The sequence below is a fragment of the Parus major genome, chromosome 5 (assembly GCF_001522545.3).
Source record: "Parus major isolate Abel chromosome 5, Parus_major1.1, whole genome shotgun sequence".
In the NCBI taxonomy this organism is placed as follows: Eukaryota; Metazoa; Chordata; class Aves; order Passeriformes; family Paridae; genus Parus; species Parus major.
Genome location: NC_031774.1, coordinates 52,720,253 through 52,739,262, shown reverse-complemented (window position 1 = coordinate 52,739,262; position 19,010 = coordinate 52,720,253). Strand labels below are relative to the sequence as shown.

Genomic DNA, 19,010 nt, shown 5'->3' with positions numbered 1-19,010 from the left:
GCAAGGCTATCTAAGATCCCTGTCACTGCACTACATCTTTGCAAAGCTCAAACAGTTCCCTCCAGAACTACTACTGCTATTTTAGGGTGCTAAATACCAGCAGTGGGATTGAGAGACATTCAGAAGGCATCAACCAAGCTGCAACTTGAGCACCTCTAATGTTGAGACATCTCACACCTTTGCACTAGCACCCAGAAGCTCAGTGCATGACAAAACTCACCAATTCTGGGAGCCTTCAATAGAATGCTCCCAGATTTTGCAAGAAAATCATCCTGCTCCATTATGGTTGTGCTAGGGTTCAAGTTTCATTGAAGCAGAGACTGAATTATATCCTTCAAAAATGCTGATGCTCTTGATGCAGGAGTTGGCACTCTGGTGCTCAGCTTTTTTTGTGGTTATTAACTCTCTTACCATTCTCTAAAAATCTGACCTTTACAAGCCAAAGCATGTCTCAAGTCTGAGTACATGCATAAAGCTGGTCAGGAAACATTAACAAACCTGCAGTCCAATCCCTAGGAAGAGGAGGACTGAAGGCCACCAAAAACAAGCTGAAATGACACAAGTAGCAGTAAGCATAAGCTGGCTTTAGGTGACTGGTGACAATAAATTTAGTACTTAATTGCCTTCTCATATTAAAAACTAACTCAGAGGTGAAGAGTCTTTTTTCTTCTGCACTTACAGAAGGAAGAACATCAAACAGACAAGGCAGCTCTGCCCAAAGGACAACACTGCCAAAACAACTTCTGGGCTGAGACCTCTACAGGAGAGGTAAGTGCTAACTAAGGCTGTCAGATAAGCCCTGTCATGAACTTCAACATGAAATGAAGAAAAATCCCAGCAAGCACCCCCAAAGTAACACACCTCCACTGATACCCCAAAAGTTACCTGCTTTACATATTCCTAAGAAAAACATCCCTCATTCTTAATTGCATCCTTGCTGATTTCTAAGTAACAACAAAATGGGAATGCTTTCAAAAGGGGGAAGACTTGATTCTGCTTCTACAAAATCATTCTCACAACCCCAATCCATTCAGCCTGAAACACCACTACAGTCCTGCTGGATGAACCCACGCACTGTAACCCTGATCCTGTAACTGCTTTGGTGACAGGAGATCCCTCTGAGGAAAGCACCAAACAGCTGTGGTCAAACACTTGTAATAAGCAGGAAAACTTCATCTCCTTCCACTGTACAAGCCAGGGTCAATGGCTTTTCTCCAGGAATGAAGTTACGGGGTAAGGGGACAGGTTTACAGTGACATACATGGGAGTAGGATCTGTCCTTAAATCCAGAGCATCCAACATAGTCTAGTGTTACATAAGCTACTCCAAGAATATCTAACAATGTGCAAAGATTACAATAATTTTAGAACAGTAATAGGTCTGTACCAAGCATTTCTCGTAAGAAATATTTGATGCACTTCCTGGAAACCACATTTCATGCATAAAACACATTATTTTCTCAAAGTCTACAGTACTCCAAAAAAGTAATACATAATTTACTGATATAGAGCAATTACAACTGAAAAAAGAAATAGTTTTTCATTTTTAAAGACCTTATAAGTATTTCCTGGGGCAAAACCAAATAAAAATCCATCAGTGAGTAATGCCTTCTCAATACGTGTGCAACTCATACAGTTGTTAATATTGATTTATAGGAAAGGTTTAAGAGGCTGATATGCTATGCAAAGAGAAGTATAGCAAATGCTGCACTGTTTCTAAAATGATCGCTTGCTGAAGCAACTCAGTTTCCTTCACCAGAAAGCACCATGAGATCAACTTTGTTTCATTTTGTTGCCTGAACAGAGCATCATGGCTATCTAGAGGGATTGAAACAATTGCCATTTTCCAACCAGAATTTCAGATCCAGCACATTGCTAATATTAGTTCCCACTATATTTCCAACAGTCAGTATGCCCAGGCTGCTGAAGCAGGCTGCTGGTTGCCACAGATTCTTTACAATACCACAGGATCTCAACCTAGATCTGAGAAATGAACACTCGAACACCAATCATATGAGCCAGATTTTGAAGCTGACTACAAACACACTTGACTGCAGCTGCACCAGCAGTGAAAGCAGTAGGGAAATGCAGGAAATAAGGAAATATAAGGAAATAAGGCACCAGAGGGAAGGAAAGGGGAGCTGGCCCCCATATGCCCACCTTTGTTTGGCATGGTCAGACACAGTGAGCCAGAGATGCCCCTTCCAAGCAACTCTCCCAGTCAGTTTCCTACTGCTTATAGTATCCACACACACACACACTAGAATTTCTTAATATAAATACTATTAGAGTGCAATACAATAATGTTGTGATTAGCTGATAGCATTAACCCAAGAGTCACTGCATCTTACACACACACCCTACTGCTCTAATTCTTACCTTTGGGTAATCTAATGTGCATTTAGCAGTCCTCATTAATTCACAAACACTCTTCTCCATTTCCGGCCCATTCCTTCATTTCTAAACTACAGTCCTAGTGGTTCCCTCTGGCATTCCCTCACAGACACCTAGCAGCAGAGCTCCTCCTCTCCTCTCACTGCCCTTCTCTCACCAGTCCTCCAGGTCACTCATTCAATCCTCACAAAAACTCACCAGCACCTCGTTCTTCCCAACCCACCCATAACACCCCTACTCGGGCCACCCTGGTCCTGGTCCTGCTGAGGGAGGAAGGAATGTCATCCCCCATCTGCCAGCAGCCACCTGCTGCCTCCTCCCTCGCAGCGAGGCTGCCGGCACCCCGGGGCACTCTCACCTCTCCTGCCCTCTCCACCGCAGCACCTGTGTCACACCTGCAGCTTTGAAGTAAAATAAATGACAAGTAGCTGCTGTCACAGCAATGCACATGCACACACAGGCACATGCAGTCAGTCCACCTCCCTGCTGTGACTTCCTTTCAAGCCTCCTCTCTGTCAGAGATGCTACAAAACACCTCCATCCTCAGGATGCAGTGGAGCACCAGTGAACACCTGGCCTCCTGCCCCATCATGTCTTACCTGTTGATCGTTTCTTGGGGGATTTAAGGCTCCTCATCCGACCCGGCGATGACATCCCGCTCTCGCTCATGGAGTCGTGTGCCGAGGAGGCGCTGCCGGTGGCCTCGCTGTCCCGAATCATGCTCTCATAGCCGCTGCTGCCGCCACTGTGGTAGAACAGAGCCGTCCTCCCCATGGCTGGTGGCAGCTCCCCGCTGAGGACGCTGCTGTTGTCACTGCCGTGCCCGCTGCTGTAGCGCTGCGGCCGCCGCGGCGCCGTTATCTTGCTGTAGGGAGACGGCAGCACCGGCATCTGTGACTTCTCGTCGCTGAGGTTGATGCCACTGTCATTGCCGCTGTCAGAGTCGGTGGAGCCTCGGAAGTGTCCCGCCTTGGCAGAGCCGCCCGACACCAGCTCGTTCACACGGCTGTTGGCTGCCCTCATGGCCTGCTTGGTGCCCATGATGGTCCCACGGCCGGGTTTGCTGCTGACAGGCTGCACAGAACGGGGAGCTGCCTTCCCACCAGGGGCCATGCCAGAGCCCTTCCCTGCAGCCTGTGCCAGGGACTTCACAGAGGAGCTGAGAGACTTTGACCCGCTGGCAGAGAGGCCCCGGTTTTTATTCCCGTTGGCTTGCACCTTCTGGTTAGCTGTGGGTTTTGCCTGGCTGTTTTTACCAGGTGCAGGGGCGGTGAAGGGCAGTGGTAAACCCATACTGGAAGAAACAGGAGGGACCCCCAGCCTGGGGACAGAGCGCCCTGCCCGGCTGTTACCAGTGCTCCCGCTGTCCCTCACCGTGCTTGCTTTGGATCCAACTGATGTCAGGCTGTCACACCTCTCCAGAGACATGTGGCTCCCATATCGATGCACAGCTTCACTCTTTGATGCCTTCACCTTTAAACTCGATGTCATCTTGGGCAAAGAGTGGTCACCCTTCAAGTTCATTTTGCAGCTGGCACTTTCACTAAAGTAAGAGCCAGCTTTCAACCGTAAATCTGCTTCATCTTCAGCCTTTGGTGTGGCAGCTCTGGCAAAGTCCAGGCCACAGGCTTTCCCCCCACCGTTACCCAGACCAACAGGTTTCTGCTCCAGGCTCGATTTACGTACAGGAGGTGTTGGAGGTGTTGGTCCACCTGGTCTGGGCAACATGGTTGATTTCTGTGGTGCATTCTTCTTTCCCAGGGATGATTTCAAGCTGCCGGTGGCCAAGGAAGCATCCGAATTCCCTCGGGTCCCAGACTCTGGCAAAGTACTGTTAGCATGTGACACTGGCATCACTCCCAGTGTGGTGGCTCCTCTCTTCAGCTGTGGCATCTTCATCGCAACTTCTGACTTCTTTGCAGCTCCATTGGAGGATTTACAGGCCATTTCACAACCATCCACAACCCTCTGTGAACAGGTGACCATAGTCTGTGACTTCGTTGGCCTGGATGCTGTGCCAAAACACTGGGCAGCCTTTTCTGGCTGCTTCTCAGTACCAAATGTGTGAGGTTTTGGACACAGCAGCGACTCTGCAGGTTTTGCTTCCAAGTGATAATCAGTGCGTAACAGCCAAGGATCTTCAAACATACCATGTGGATTCTGCAGCTCTTTATAGCTGAGGACAGTATTATTGTGGATTGGAGAAGAGGTAGTTTTTGTTTTCCTAGGAAGACTAGAATGTATTGTTTCTATCACAGGAGCATCACGAGAATTACTAAATTTGATTTTTACTGGCTGATCAGTGACACAAAAAGCACTTTTTATCTGAGATGCTTTGGTAGTTTCAGAGGTTTGAGGGCTTTTGCTGATGCCTGAGGAAAGCTTGCTGGAACTCAAGCTCTCACTCTCTAGCTCAGAGAAGCAAAATCCACTGTCATTCAAAGCACTTTTCAGGGGGACACATAAATGGGATGAGTCCAAGTTGAAGGGTTCCTCGGACTTATTACAGTTGTAAGATAACTGTGGGACAAAACTGTCACTAGACTGGGCTCCATCACTTTCAATTGTACAAATGCTGACTTCACTAAGCCATGAACTGATGGAGGAACGTCTGCTGCTGGTAAAGGGATCCTTAGCAAAGGGCACAACAATATCAATATTTACACCAGTAGAAGCTTCCTGTGAGGTATAAGCATCAAACTCATCATTTATGCTGCTGATAATACTGACCGGCCTCGAACCCGATGCAAGGGCCTGAAGGGAGCAGTCACTGTTAAAGCTAATGATACTGGAAGGTCTCCCATTATCCATAATTCCACTAATAGAGAGCTCTTCCACCACTGTGAAAACAAGCTCATCCTCTCCATTCAGCTCAACAGGCTGCTGCAAAGTCACTGTGGTGGTCAGTATATCCCGATCAAAACATTTCCCTCTGAATGCTGACCTGAAGCTGTGTACCTCTATCGCACCTGACTGACTCTGGGTGTTGCTACCAACAAGGAATGTGCTTCCTAAAGGATTTTGCTCAGGTTTGTTTCCCATCTGTTTGCTCATTCCCACAGGAGGAGTCCGAATTGCATTGCTATTGTCCAGCTCCAAATTCTCAGCTTTGGAGCTTGGGGAGTGTTCTCTCTGCTGGGGAGGGGGAGGCGCTGGGCTTGGCAAAGGTCTCTTCACATACAAGGACTTTTCCTTAGTGACACATTCAGCTGTGGCCTTACTCTGCTCAGGATTCCTCAAGGGGCTACACCTTGAAGTCTGCAGGGAATCATTGATTGTCTCTCTCTCCCCCTCTATGACAGAGTCTATTATTTTGTTGTCAGCTCTGCTCTGCAACTTGGAAAGCTCTGCTTTCAAGTGAGGTGTGCTATTTTCTTGACAGTTGCCATTGCCACCCCTTGGTGCAACAGCCTGGAAAGAAAGGTTATGTCCTTTTTTGGGGGATGCAGTTTCTTGTGGAATCAGTTTCTTAAATCCCCCAGAAGGAGAGGATACTTTTTCCTTTATCAACTTAGACTGTGGATTTTCTGTACTTCCAGGAACAGGACTGCAACTGGACCCAGTTTCTCCACAAGCAAAATTCATGGGTTCCTCACTTCCATCAATGCACTCTAGCCTTTCCTGCAGTTCAGCAAAAGTGTTGCATTTGAAATGGTCCTTGTCAGAACTCCTACCAATTGCAGAATTGTCTTTATTTCTCTTCTTATTTAGGGACGGGATAATGGGAACAAACTCTGGTGGACCTTCATTATCTGTCAATTCCCTGTCAGACAAAGCTGCACCGTTGGGACCAACATAGATGACAGTATCACAAGACTGTTCACTGCTGGAGGAATAATCAGGATCACTGGATATATTCAGGACAGGAAGGTCAGGGTCAAGGGCAACAGTTCGTGGGTGGAATGGCCGCAAATGGGGCGGTCTCCGGACATGTCCTTCTTCACAGGAACTCTCTCCTCCAGACGAGCTGGATGCATACTGCAGATGACAAGGAACAGAGAAGTTATTACTACCAATTGATAAATAAGTATATACATGTACAGTAAATTATTAAAAGGTCAGATTGCAATATACTCTGCTTTGTGTATATTATCACAACTACATCTAGTGGGAAAATATTAGAAGGGAAGGTAATTAAAATAACATGCTACATGGATTTTACTGTATTAATAATAATCTAACGATCACACCTTTTCAGATAATTTCTATTAAATATGCATTTCTTTCTTCTTACTAGTTTTCTCTTCCTCCTTTATAAATTTTTAGTTAATACTGATAGAAGCTTTTGAGACAGTTCCACATGTAAGCAAAGAAAGAATACGTGTTTGAAACAAAAAGAAGGGAATTTCAGGATTAAGGATTGGGAGCAGGATGATGGCTCAGTGCCAAGTCATTTGTCAGTTCCTCTCCTGAGATTTTATGCATTTTGTATTACTTCCACACATCGAGAAATCCCATGTTTCCCTACTGAGAGGTTAGGAAAACTCATTTTCAAATGAATTCATTTCTGCTTGTTTGTGAACCAACCTTGGATTTCTTCTTTCTCATGCGGTGGATTCGCGATGCGAGCTGAACAGTGGTGAGAGTCTCTGCATAATTGGCTGGGGAGTCAGAAATGTGTGCAATCATAGTAGTCCTGCAGTTGATGTTCCCAAGTGATTCCCTCAACAACATTGTCAACTTGTTGTCCCTGTGCAGAAATTGAAAACACCAGGATTATTTAAAGAAACCACCAAATTTTTTGCAGAATTTTACACCACAAGCTGTATTTTCACTCTTGTGCATGCATAAGATAAGAAATATGCTCCTGTTATTGACCACACTTTAAATATATCTAAATGTACACACACAAAGGTACCAATATTTTAATTTATCTGCCTATGTATTTACAGAATGGTAAGTCATTTTGTTGCTCAGCAAATTGTAAACCAGTTGACTGATAACTCGTTTTCATAGGTTTAGGTCATACTACCCAAAAGAGCTCATGAGTGCTATATTTTTAGCTGAACACAGTACCTGGAGAGCTACACTCTGTGAGCTCTATGCAAACACGTTTAACAGTAAGAAATACAAGTCAACAGAAATGGCAAGAAGTCTCTAAACAAATATAACAATGTTAGATACCAGAAATACAAGTGTCACCCCAACTAATCTACTTTCCATTCTGCCACCTGTGGTCTGCTCTGCCATAGCAAAAGGGAAGCAGAATTTATCTCTGGAGGCTTTCCTGCAAAGCCTCCACTGTGGACAGTAAAGCTGAGGAGACAAATGACATTTTGTACCCACTGGTCTCCAGGACATCTTTCCCCAAGGTTCCTTGGAATAGGAAGCTCCATGTTTCCTACTGCCCCACCTCAAGCAGTTCCATCCTGAGGGAACTCCTGTCATGCCTGATCACCAAACCACAGTAAGTGACCAAGTTGAGGATCTGCCCTTCCCTATTTTAATCCATCCATCCTCTACTCCATGCACAAACCTAGCAAGTAGCCTGAGGAAAATATCTCTCTGGCTAATACAGAAAGAAAAAAAACACCTGTTTGAGATTCATCACTAGATAAATATGTGAAATGACACCACTGATAATGCATTATAACTTTGTGCTGTTGTTAAGACAAGCAGCAATTAAATTTAAGGACTGAAGGCCAAGTTCTGGTAAGAGTGCTTACAGTGTGGCTGTTGTCTTTAAGCCTGGCTCCCCACAGGTGTCTTTGACACAAAATTGTCACAGACACTCCACAAATGAACACACCTAAACATTCACTTCTGCTAAAACTAATCTGCAACAAGGTGGTCTTTTGGGGTTTTTTTAATTGAAAATATGTACTATCCAAAAAGACACAGAAATAACAACCTTTGATGACCATGCTTGATCAATACTCAATTATTTTCCAAAATTTCAGTACAATTTTCACATTTGCAAAAAGAAGAGAAAATTGTATGAAATTTGGGTTCAATTATTCACTTATTTCCAGCTGGCTGAGATTAGCCAAAAATTCCAAATCCAGGAAACAAAGAGGAGAGCGAAGAAAAGAAAACATCGTAGACATTTTTCCCTCACTGTTTTCAACAATCAAACCCTCCCCAACACTTCACCAAAATTCAGTATATACCAATATATACCATGTTTGGCCATCTAACTAAGAATTCCACATTACTCAAACATTTAAAAGCCTGTGCTTATGTTAATATGGACAAGTAGATGAACAGATATATGTATCTGTAGGAGTGACCTTAAAACAGACAGAATTTCCTTTAACTTCATATTAGGTAAACAGTAAATTGTTGATACAATCCATTTCTCAGGTAACACCAGCCACAAATTTAAGATAATGCAGACTAGACTTCACTTACTTATATGGCACATGCTTAGCACCATTAATTAAGGCCAAAATCACGTTGCCCAGGGCAGAGAGAGACAGACACAGAGAGCCTCCTCCATCTCGGCTCTTGCTCAGCACTTTTTCACAGCTCCCTAGATCAATGAGATGCAAACGACTGCGTCCTCCAGACACTACAACAAAAAGGGGTAAAACAGTTGTGCATCACGTTCTTGCATGGACTCAAGCCAAACCTGGTATTCAAAAGGCATTCAAATGAAAAGAATAATGAATACAGCATGGGATAATGACCAAATTAATATTTAATTGTAAGGAAACCAGATATTAGTCACAGCTACAAAAGTTAAAGGTGACTCAACTGGCTTGAGAGTTTTTTTCCTTTTTAAGTTAATTGTAAATTATTAGTAAAACTAATGCAACACCAACCACATCATTAAAAAATGAACAATATGGTAAGTTCATTCATACTTCCTCCTTTGCCACTCTTCTCCATGCGATACTGGTATATGTGAAGAGTAAAGAGCATGTGTGAATTCCTCCTATCTTCCTCCTCACATTCAGGCTTGCTGGTGCTTCTGGCAGCAATTGCAGCATCAAGGAAAAAGGCAGCTTTCTCTGCTGTTGGGGCCCTTAGCTCACTTTGGTTTTGAAGCTTGAATATAAAAGAAAATGACTAATTAGCACAGGGGCATTTTTTTTATTATTTTTTGCTGAACATGCTAAATCTCCAGGGCACTAAGGAAAACAAATATGTACACCATGGGAGAAGGGCTTATAAATTAAAAGTAATAAATTTTTTTTACTGGCTTAAAAGTTGTCATATTTGTTGTCAGATAAAAGGAAATAAAAAGCAGAAGAAAGTCAGGCTCAGAAAAATCTATGTTGTGATATTCATTATACCTGGGTTCCACATATTGGATCTTCTCTCAGATAAACCCCAGGAGACTGGCCATCCTGAAGGCTGCCAGTGGCTACCTCAGCTAACAAATCCTTTAGGTTTTCATCTTTGCCACTGATCTCTACAGCAGATACTCTAATAGAGAAACGAGTTCCAGTTTTTTCTTTACGTTCATTGATCAATTTGAACAGCCAAGAAATTGCACAGGGGATGATACCAAGGCTTTGTGTGGAGTTATCTTTCCCAATCATGGTAAAAGATTTTCCTAGAATGAAAAGACAAACATAAACACAGTTAACCTTTCTTGTACAAGGCAGTGTGTCTTCGTATTGCCACCTGATATCACCACAATACATTACATGTAATGCCATGTGCTGCACAGATAAGGGAAAGAAGAGATGAAAAAATTCAAAGTATGTAATTAATAATCCATTACTATTTATTCAATTAGGTTTGCAAGTTTTGTAAGCTGGACCCACAGCAAATTAATGTTAAAAACAAACATCTCTGATCTTTTGATTTTCATCACAATTCACCTACATAAACTTGTTCTTGAATAAGCTAATCTGATGCTACATTTTACCTTTTCAAATTAAAACTTACAATCACAGTGTAGAAATAAACCGTGATAAGTTTGCAAAGCTAATTAAAAAGAAATTCTAATCTATTCATATACTCCAGGTTTATTGTTCCAGGAGCTGACAGCATGTAATTACCAGACTGACATAGTAATTAACTGTAACGAATTTGGGAGCTCACCAAGCTTGACGTGACCAAAGCAAAATATGCAACCATCTGCACCATTCACAACAGACTGGATTACTTCTGCTACTGTTCCAGAGCATACCTCAGCCTGGAAGAAAAATTGGAGACAAATAAGTGAAAGAGCATATACTGCTGTGGTTTTTACTACTCTTCTGTAATGAAATGAATGACTCAATATTTTTGAGGCGCAATATTCTCCCCATTTTTATGGCATCAGTCCTATTCTTTTAGTAACTATGCTATCTTAAAAAAAATATAAAATATGCTACTACAGCCTAAAATAGTTTTCAATTCTATTAAACTTATTCTCTTGGAATATTGATTCTATGACTAATGTAGCAAACTGAATGCTATCCAACCAGGCTTCCTGCTGGTATAATAGCTTAGCCAAGGCTATTCAGTAATAGTAGCAACTCCACTGAAATTAAGCTACTCAGGAGTGCTCACAGGAATTAAAAAGACATCCATACTGGAGAAAATGCATTAAGATCCATGAATAAGATTTCATAGTATCACATTTTCCTCTTTCAGCGGAAACATCATCATCAATAAAGAGAACTTGCTAAAATACTTGACTGTGCTAAAACCAGTTTATCCATGTCAGAGAAGGTTTCAAATACATAATAAGATGATCTATTAAGTACAGCAACTGGGAACAGGGAAGGGGGCTGCTGTAAATATGTAACTAGAGTGAAATGATAAAGCTCTGTTTGCAGCTGCATGGCAGCGAGCTTCCCTCCAGCTATAACGCCTCCACAGAAGGAGCTGCAGTGGCCAACATCACCCAAACACATCACAACAGGCCTGCTACAAGGAACTGAAAAGCCATCCCAAAGCTGGGGTCAACAGCCTGAAGGACTGGTGCCAAAACCAGCAGACACACAGGCTGTGACCAGCCACCTTGCAGCAGGGCTGGCAGCACATGTAAGAAAACCTCACTGCCAGTTCTGGAGATGTTGAGATTGCTGTTGCTTACTTCTGCACAAAGACCCTACTCGAACTTAGGAAGTATCTAAAAACAGCTTTCAGAGAGGATTATCTGTGCTTTGGGAACTGAGGTGTGTGGGAAGTTATTCTCCATCCTTAGTGCCTGTCTAGAACTTAGACTCAATAAATACTTTCCTATCTACAGTCTGGGACCCAAAAAACTAAACAAAACCCTAGGAGAAGATCTGAGGAGGGGATTATGAACTAGACACTGTCATATTTTACCAACATTAATAGACTATTTTCACCTTGGACTCTTTGCACTGTATTTTTCACCTTAATTTTTTTCAGCAATTCAGACTTGGTGTAGTTCTTCAAATGCTGTTGAATTAGTTCTTTTTAAAGCTGTTCTAGGGTTTTATTTTCTGAAGCAAAGATTTTTCACAGAAGGAATTATCAGATGTCCATGAGTGCAACCTCAATGGATATACTGCAGACCCCAATCCTCTCAAAGACCAGCCATCCTGTCTGTAGCAGATTTCAGGTCTTTGGCTACTACTGAATAAATGCTCCCTTTTGCAGGCCAAAAGAAAAACATGCACCACCATCAGCACAACCATCAACATAAAATAATCAGACAAAACCACAGTATAAACAAACTGGAAAAGGTGCAGATAATATAAAAGCATCCTGTTCCAGTTTAACAATCCCAAGGGATTAGCTTTATCTTGCCTCCTAGTTTAACATTAAGCATATGTTTATTTCCCATTGAAAGCTGTGGGGAAGAACTTTATTTCAGTCCCATCAAATGGGTTAAAACCTAGCTGGATGAAAAACCAGATTTCAAGCTGGTGGTGTGCCTTTCTCTAACAAGGGAATGCATGAGAAGGTAATTTAGTCAGCAAATCTATCTCCCCAGATATTATTCTTTAATTTTACATCTTAACTAAACAGAAGATGCAAGAATTTACCAACTTGTCTATTAATTACCATGGTTTTTTTCCAGGCATTAAGGCAAGTCATTCAAATAAAGTTCCCCAGAAACAGAAGGAACTCTTCAGGCAATCAAATGCAGTGGCCAAGAGAAGACTCAAGAAGTTTATGTGAGTGACTCCAGTACCTGTGAAGCGTCCTGGGGGAAAACTGCATCAAAGGCAAACATCTTTGGGACAGCAACAACACCTCTTCTGTGACCTGCATTGGAAGGCCCCGTTGCTGCTGGATCATAAAACGTGATTTGCTTTTTTCGTGGGTCAACCTTTAGGAAGGACATGGATTCAGACGTTTCGTGTGCTCCTTGAGAGGAGCAAATCCTTACCATCACTTTCACCTGCAAGGATTCAAGAGAAAGCAACAGCTTGAGTTCTCAGCTACAGATAAACACATGCAAAACATTCCTCCCAACCCACTCCCCTTCCCATGATGTGTTTGTTTGTAATGTTTAGGTGTGTCAGAACAACCGTGGGACAAAAACAGAGCCAGATTTTCCAGCCTGGGGTCTTCAATCAACTAATTAGGTTTCAAAGGTGCACTTTTTCTCTTTAGTTGACACTGTTCCAGTTTTACCAATTCAATTTATAAATGTCTGATCTGCAAGTATGATCCTCTGTAGGTGTAATACGATGCCAAAGAAAAGAAAATTCTAGTCTCCTTAGTTTCAAGTACCCAATGTGACTGAAAGGACACTCTGAAAACCAGTCAATAACACAGGGCTCAGACAGCTACTGCATTTGAAATAAGTCTAGAAACTTTCAATTTCTCATTCATATTATTCTAATAAAAAGGTGTTTCTCTTACAACTGTCCCAGGCAGCTGCCTTTTGCTGTCATTGCTAAGCTCTTCAGCAGTTAGTTGCAGATTTAATGGGGGGAAAAAAAAGAAGGGAAAAAACCCCAAACCACAAGCCAATAAAAGGTCAAAAAGCTTGAAAAGAAATCTCTCACAAGGTTCTGTTTCTATTGCAGCAGTACAAATTATGGTCTCCTACACACAGGTTTTTAAGGCAGTATCTTTAGAAAGCTCCGACATGCTAGCTGTGATTTCCAAAGCACTTTATGGGAGCCAAGTGACTGGGTCGCAGGAAAATTCAGCAACAGCTGCACACCTGCTTCTTTTAAGCTTCCTGGAAATCATACTCTTACTTTAAAAACCTGTGAAATACTGCCTCACACCCACTTACAACCATTTATCCTTATGAAATGCTCCCATGTCAGAACCAGCATGTTTTATACACCTTGCACTGAAGTAAATTACTATTACAGGTGCAACTTCAACTCTGAACTGCACTGCAGATCAGACTTCAGAGAAAAGCAATGTTCAGTGAGAATTACTTTTTCCACAGCATATGAAATGTTTCAGTAACAAGCTGAACAACAGTATAATCTCCTTTTTCAACTACCAGACAACTCTCACAGCACCAGAGTTAAGCAGGTGGTTGAAGAGCCTCAGTGGTTGTGATATACCACAGTGATGTACCACAGTGTACAGCTGGAACAATTTCCATATGCACCCATCAGCACCTTCATCTTCTGCAACACAGCTACTGAGCCACGAAACACCCACTCCTGTTAAAGCACATGGTTTAGTGGTGGGCTTGGCAGTGCTGGTTTAACAGCTAGACTTGATCTTGAAGATCCTTTCCAACCTAGACAGTTCTCTGGTTCTATGAGTCAGGCTCACTTTTAGCCCCAAGCTGGATATTGCATGTAGAAGCTGGGTTCAAAAGCACTTGTCTCTAATAAAGAATGATTCTCTGTTTCAGTAAGCTCTTTGCTAAAATGTGTCAGGACAATTTGACTGCTACTTCGTTTCAAGAACATTATGTCATTAAAATGGTGTGCACTTATTCCATGAACACATTCTTCGTGTCTTTACCAAAAAACTGGACTTTGCAGTCAGCACCTCCCCATCACTTCCATAGAGACACTGGCAAAGGAAGAACCAAAGCTGAAAACCTACTTCAGCAAAGCACAGCATGTGAAATGCAGGCAACAAGCAGAGACCAGAGCAGGCTGAGCCACCCTCAGGGACTGGCCCTCATACCAGACAAGATGAAAACGTGACAGCAGACACATCTGCACCCATGGTGTGCAGTGAAATGCGTGGCCAAGCCAGGATGATCCACAGCAGATGTGGGAGCAGCAGGAAGCACCATGCTGAACTGTCCCTGCCTCTACCAGCTGGGGAGGGCAGGTAATTCAAACATTTAAGTTCTCAACTGTCCCCTTCTTCCATCTCCTTCTCTCTGTGGGGGCTAAGCTGTACACGGGCATCCTTATACAATTCCTCAAGCACTCTCAAAGGAAATATTTTCCACAAAGCCGCTCTAAAAAGCTTTCTCCTAACATTTCTTCCAAACAAAGAGGTTAAGAGACAACCAATCCTTCCCACAAACACTGCAGGAGGCTCCACCAAACATAACAGCAAATTCTTCCACCTCTTGACTCAAGCTGTCCCCGATCCAACTTTATTTTCTTTCGCCTTTCACTGTAACGTAAATATGAAAATACAGTCCCAGAAAACAAGCAAACCTTAAAATAAATGAAACAGCTGCCTCAAAAGCAAAGTGCATCAGAGGTGACACACTCAAGGCTGTTTCCCCATAAAAGCTGCATGAAGCAGCTTTGTGTATTAGCCTGCTAGCTCAACCTTGACATGCTACCAAGGTGCTCATAAAAAATAACCTCCCTCAGGGCAAAAAAAAAACCAAACCAAAACAAAATAAAATGCAAAAAAAAAACCAAACAAAACAAAAACAAACAAACAAAAAATACCCACAAAAAAAACCCCCAACAACAATAAAAAAACCAAACAAAAAAAGCCATCTAAATATATGTAAGTATAAATGCCCACTTCAGGGTCACTTGATTAAAATGAATTTTAAAATATATGCTGTTTTCAAAGCACTTATCTAAACAGTCCTTTCTGTTCTCTCTTCCATCTATTATTAGATTATAGGAGCCAGAGCTTGGATAAGAGGAAAATTGGTTTGCTTCTGACCTAAACAGCAAGTTACCTCCATCAGAGTATTGCTCCCCCTAAACATAATGATGGCTTCACCCACAGAAAATCCTTGTGTGACAAATTAGCTTTTTAAGACCACCTCTCTGAATCAGAAAGATACTAAAATAGCTTCACATAATGGATCAGATCCCAAATTTAACAGGTCTCAAGGGTCATCCTCATTTTCACAATGGAAGTGAGCTTTCAAGACAAATGTGAGAGGGGAGAGAAAAGCAGCTTGAGGGATTTCCTCTTTTAGTGTTTTGTGTAAAAACGCTGATTTGCAGAGTAAAAAAACAATGACTTCACATTTAGTTTCCCTGCCCACTAAATATATCTGCAAGTGACATCTATCAGTAATTGTAGAGTTATAATGTGCCACACTCATTCATGATGCTGAGCCGGACTGATTTCGCTCTGGGAAAAAGCAGGAATGCTCATGGAAGTACCATCAAGCACAAAGATTACTCAAACACATCCCTTCACAAGAGCAGAAACTAAGAGCAGGCAGATCCCAGGTGCATGCACATGCTTCTGTGTGTAAAAAGGAAAGGTTTGATGTAATACTGTTTATTCTTCTCACACTTCCTGCATGCCTGTGGCTGAGGACCAATCTTAAGTGACAGGTTTCTAGTCTCAGCTCCGAAGTTCATCCCAGTATTCTTCTGGAGTTAATACTGCAGGAAAACAGTGCAGTGTGAGTACTATAGAGCCAGCATGGCTCTTGCCTTAAGGATCAATTTAACTGCAGCTTCTCCTGGGTCTCTTTGTCTAGTTCTCATACAAAAGGCATGCTCACCTGTAGAGACAATATGAGATGCAGGAAATCATCCAGAAACAAGGGCTTGCAGGGAAGGGAGGATTCAGGATAAAACTGGGGCTGTAAATTTGAAAGCAACTTTGGCCCATAACTAGGGAGAAAATCAGCAATGACTGCACCTGAATACTTTTATTTGCTTATGAAAATGAGTTATTAGAATTAAGTGCAATTAGTTTCAGGCCCATTTAAGATCCCACCTTTTGTGGGCAATTATTTGACAGTATGTCCAGGTTTCTGGGACTCCAACTGCAGTGGTACCAGCTGCTGCTAACATTTGTACAAAGAAAGGAAGCAACAAGAAAAGGAATTTAGAGGAGAATTAATAAAGAAATGGAAGAGTAAGACAGGTCTAAAGGAAAAAGAACAGGTCAGGGGGATGGGAACAGAAGAGAGCTAGAAGGACTGGGGGAAAGGGGAGAGAGAAAGAGAGAGAATACAAAGAAGAAAACACAATACAAATTTGGTGATTTCAAAAAAGTCATCTCAGGCTCAGGGCACCTCACAACTCTTATACTCCTTAAGGAGAGCTCACACAGAGACCCATTCTGTGATCAGAATTACCCTTTTTGCTAAAAGTGGGTATCATTACTTTTTTTCCCCTTTTGTTTTTTCTTCTTCAATGCAGAGAACGACACAAGGTAAAAATATAATTACGAGTGGAAGTTCGTAATTATGAAGGATATAAGACTTTGTACATAGACATTCATGCAGACATTGAATACTGGATAGAGACTATTTTAATGAGGATGTTGATAGAAAAACCGACTAGGTTTGTATTTGACTTCAATTTCTGCAAATAAAAATAAAAGAAACATAAATATCACAATATTTGCACATTATTATAATTTTTCTCATTGCCTGAAGAGAGTCTAAATCACAGAAACAAATGAAGTCTCTCATTAACTAACTGACTAATCTGGTAGGGTTTGTACACTGGGGTTCACCCTCCATTACTCAGCTTTTCCAAACTCATGTAGGTGCAGGAATCAGGAGGTCAGCAGAATTGTTTTAGCAAATCCCATTAAAATCAAAAGTGCTTGGAAAAAGAAGATGGTAAATATATCTTGAATATGTCATTACAAGATAAAGAATTAAAAAAATAAATAAACAAGAATCTAATTAGTAAAAGCTCTAGAAATGGGTGGCCTAAGGTCAGAGGTCCGTCACCCAGCACAACAATGGGTGTAAATTTAACCTTCACTGGGCAAGGTTGAGGGTTTCTGAGTAATCAAATATTTTTTTTTATTTTTTTTAAGTTTATTTGTCAGCCTACAATGGAAGTCAGGACAAAGAAAGGCAACAAAAGAAAACAGCCACTAGAATTCGTTTGCTCCAGATATGCAAGGGCAAATCTAAGGGATGGAATCTGAAGCATAAAAACAAAAATCACGCCAGTTTTATATAAACATATGGGATTTAAAGGAGACAAACCTGCAAAAGGGTGGATTTCTTAATAAATAAATAAATAAATAAATAAAGAGGAAAAAAGAGAAGTCCTCTGCATAGAAGACAAGTGGAGGACTCTGGGGCCAAACCCCATAAAGGTTTAGAAACATCTGATGAGATCACTAGAGAATTACAGATCCACTCAAATATCAGCAACCTGTTGGAGTCCTGAGGCAAAACTCTAGACCTTGAGATCTTTAACCCTTATGAAAGTCAAAGCTAGATGGATATTTAACAGTTTTCACCTAAACATCAACATATCTCAGAAACTGAGGGATGTACATCCTAAATGGCACCAGCCCTTCCTCTCCTTGCAGTGCTCCTCCTCCTCTGATACTGGATACCCCATTTCACACCAAAGGGTCGCAAGGAGAGGCCCTCTGCCTCTGAACTGAACCAGCTGGAGCTGAGGAGAACAGGACAGAGGAGTCACACTGACCACAATAATGGGCTGGCTTCAGGGCTCATCAAGACAGTGCAGAGCACCAAGCGTATGTTAGTGCCAAAAAGTAGGTCTGGAAAAATAAAGAGGCAGACCAAAAACCTGTGAAACCCAAAATTTGAAGCAACTGACAACTGAAGGTGAGACTGATGGTCAAAGACAAGCTATAAATTTTTTCTAGTAAGGTCCATATATTTTGGATCTGAACTGAATGGAGCTATCACAAAACCACAATCAAATACAAAACTCCACAACCAGTGAGGCATGTGTTGTCCCAGAAGAAATCCTGTCCATGCCTGAGTTTGCAGAGAAAAAAGCCACTGGTCAAAAGAGAGAACAACACAATCCTACATAACTCTAGATAGAAACAGCCAGGAGATTGACAATCAGGTTTTCATACATTGCCCCACAAGCAAGAGAGATGGAAAGGCTTTAAACTCTGAGACCAGAGAACGGGGAAGGACCATCTCACACTTAAAGAACCAGATGATTTAAATTCTGCTCCTAAGACTATTATGGACTTCTACTAAATGTTTTAGACAACAAATACAAAAAATATTATGTGTATATATATATATGTATGTATGTATGTAGGTATTTATTAGAAAATTGGTCATTCATCTTTCAGTGGAGGGTGCCAAACACTCAACACAGTTTAATTAGGGACAGATGTGTAGACAGAGAAGACTCCACTAATTCACTAGGTAATGACTGCACTCCATGGCACTTTGAATGTTGAGGAAATTAGGATCCTGACCCAGCCAAGTATGTTAGCACAGACATAACTGTAACATATGGTACCTCCTTGGAAATCAATGGATGTGCAGTGTTTATGTTTTTGTAGTGACGCTTTGTTAGCATCTGATGCTTATATAGTTGTCAAGTTTCATACTAGACATAATGAGAAGGAAAAAAATAAAAGTAATGGATCAAAAAGCATTTAAAAATTTAAAATACATGCGCTGAAGCCTTTCTTACT

The 19,010-nt window shown here is 41.8% G+C and overlaps 1 protein-coding gene across 1 annotated transcript in view; it reads right to left on the bottom strand.

Annotated features, from left to right (window-relative positions):
- Nucleotides 1–19,010, bottom strand: part of KIF26A (kinesin family member 26A) — a 64,027-nt gene that overhangs the window by 3,631 nt on the left and 41,386 nt on the right. Inside the window, exons 4-10 of the mRNA XM_033515253.1 lie at nucleotides 12,442–12,651; nucleotides 10,389–10,482; nucleotides 9,632–9,894; nucleotides 9,200–9,383; nucleotides 8,745–8,904; nucleotides 6,921–7,083; nucleotides 2,993–6,371 (exon numbers count right to left, since the gene is read on the bottom strand). Coding sequence (XP_033371144.1) covers nucleotides 2,993–6,371; nucleotides 6,921–7,083; nucleotides 8,745–8,904; nucleotides 9,200–9,383; nucleotides 9,632–9,894; nucleotides 10,389–10,482; nucleotides 12,442–12,651 — 4,453 coding nt within the window. The remainder of the gene's footprint in view (nucleotides 1–2,992; nucleotides 6,372–6,920; nucleotides 7,084–8,744; nucleotides 8,905–9,199; nucleotides 9,384–9,631; nucleotides 9,895–10,388; nucleotides 10,483–12,441; nucleotides 12,652–19,010) is intronic.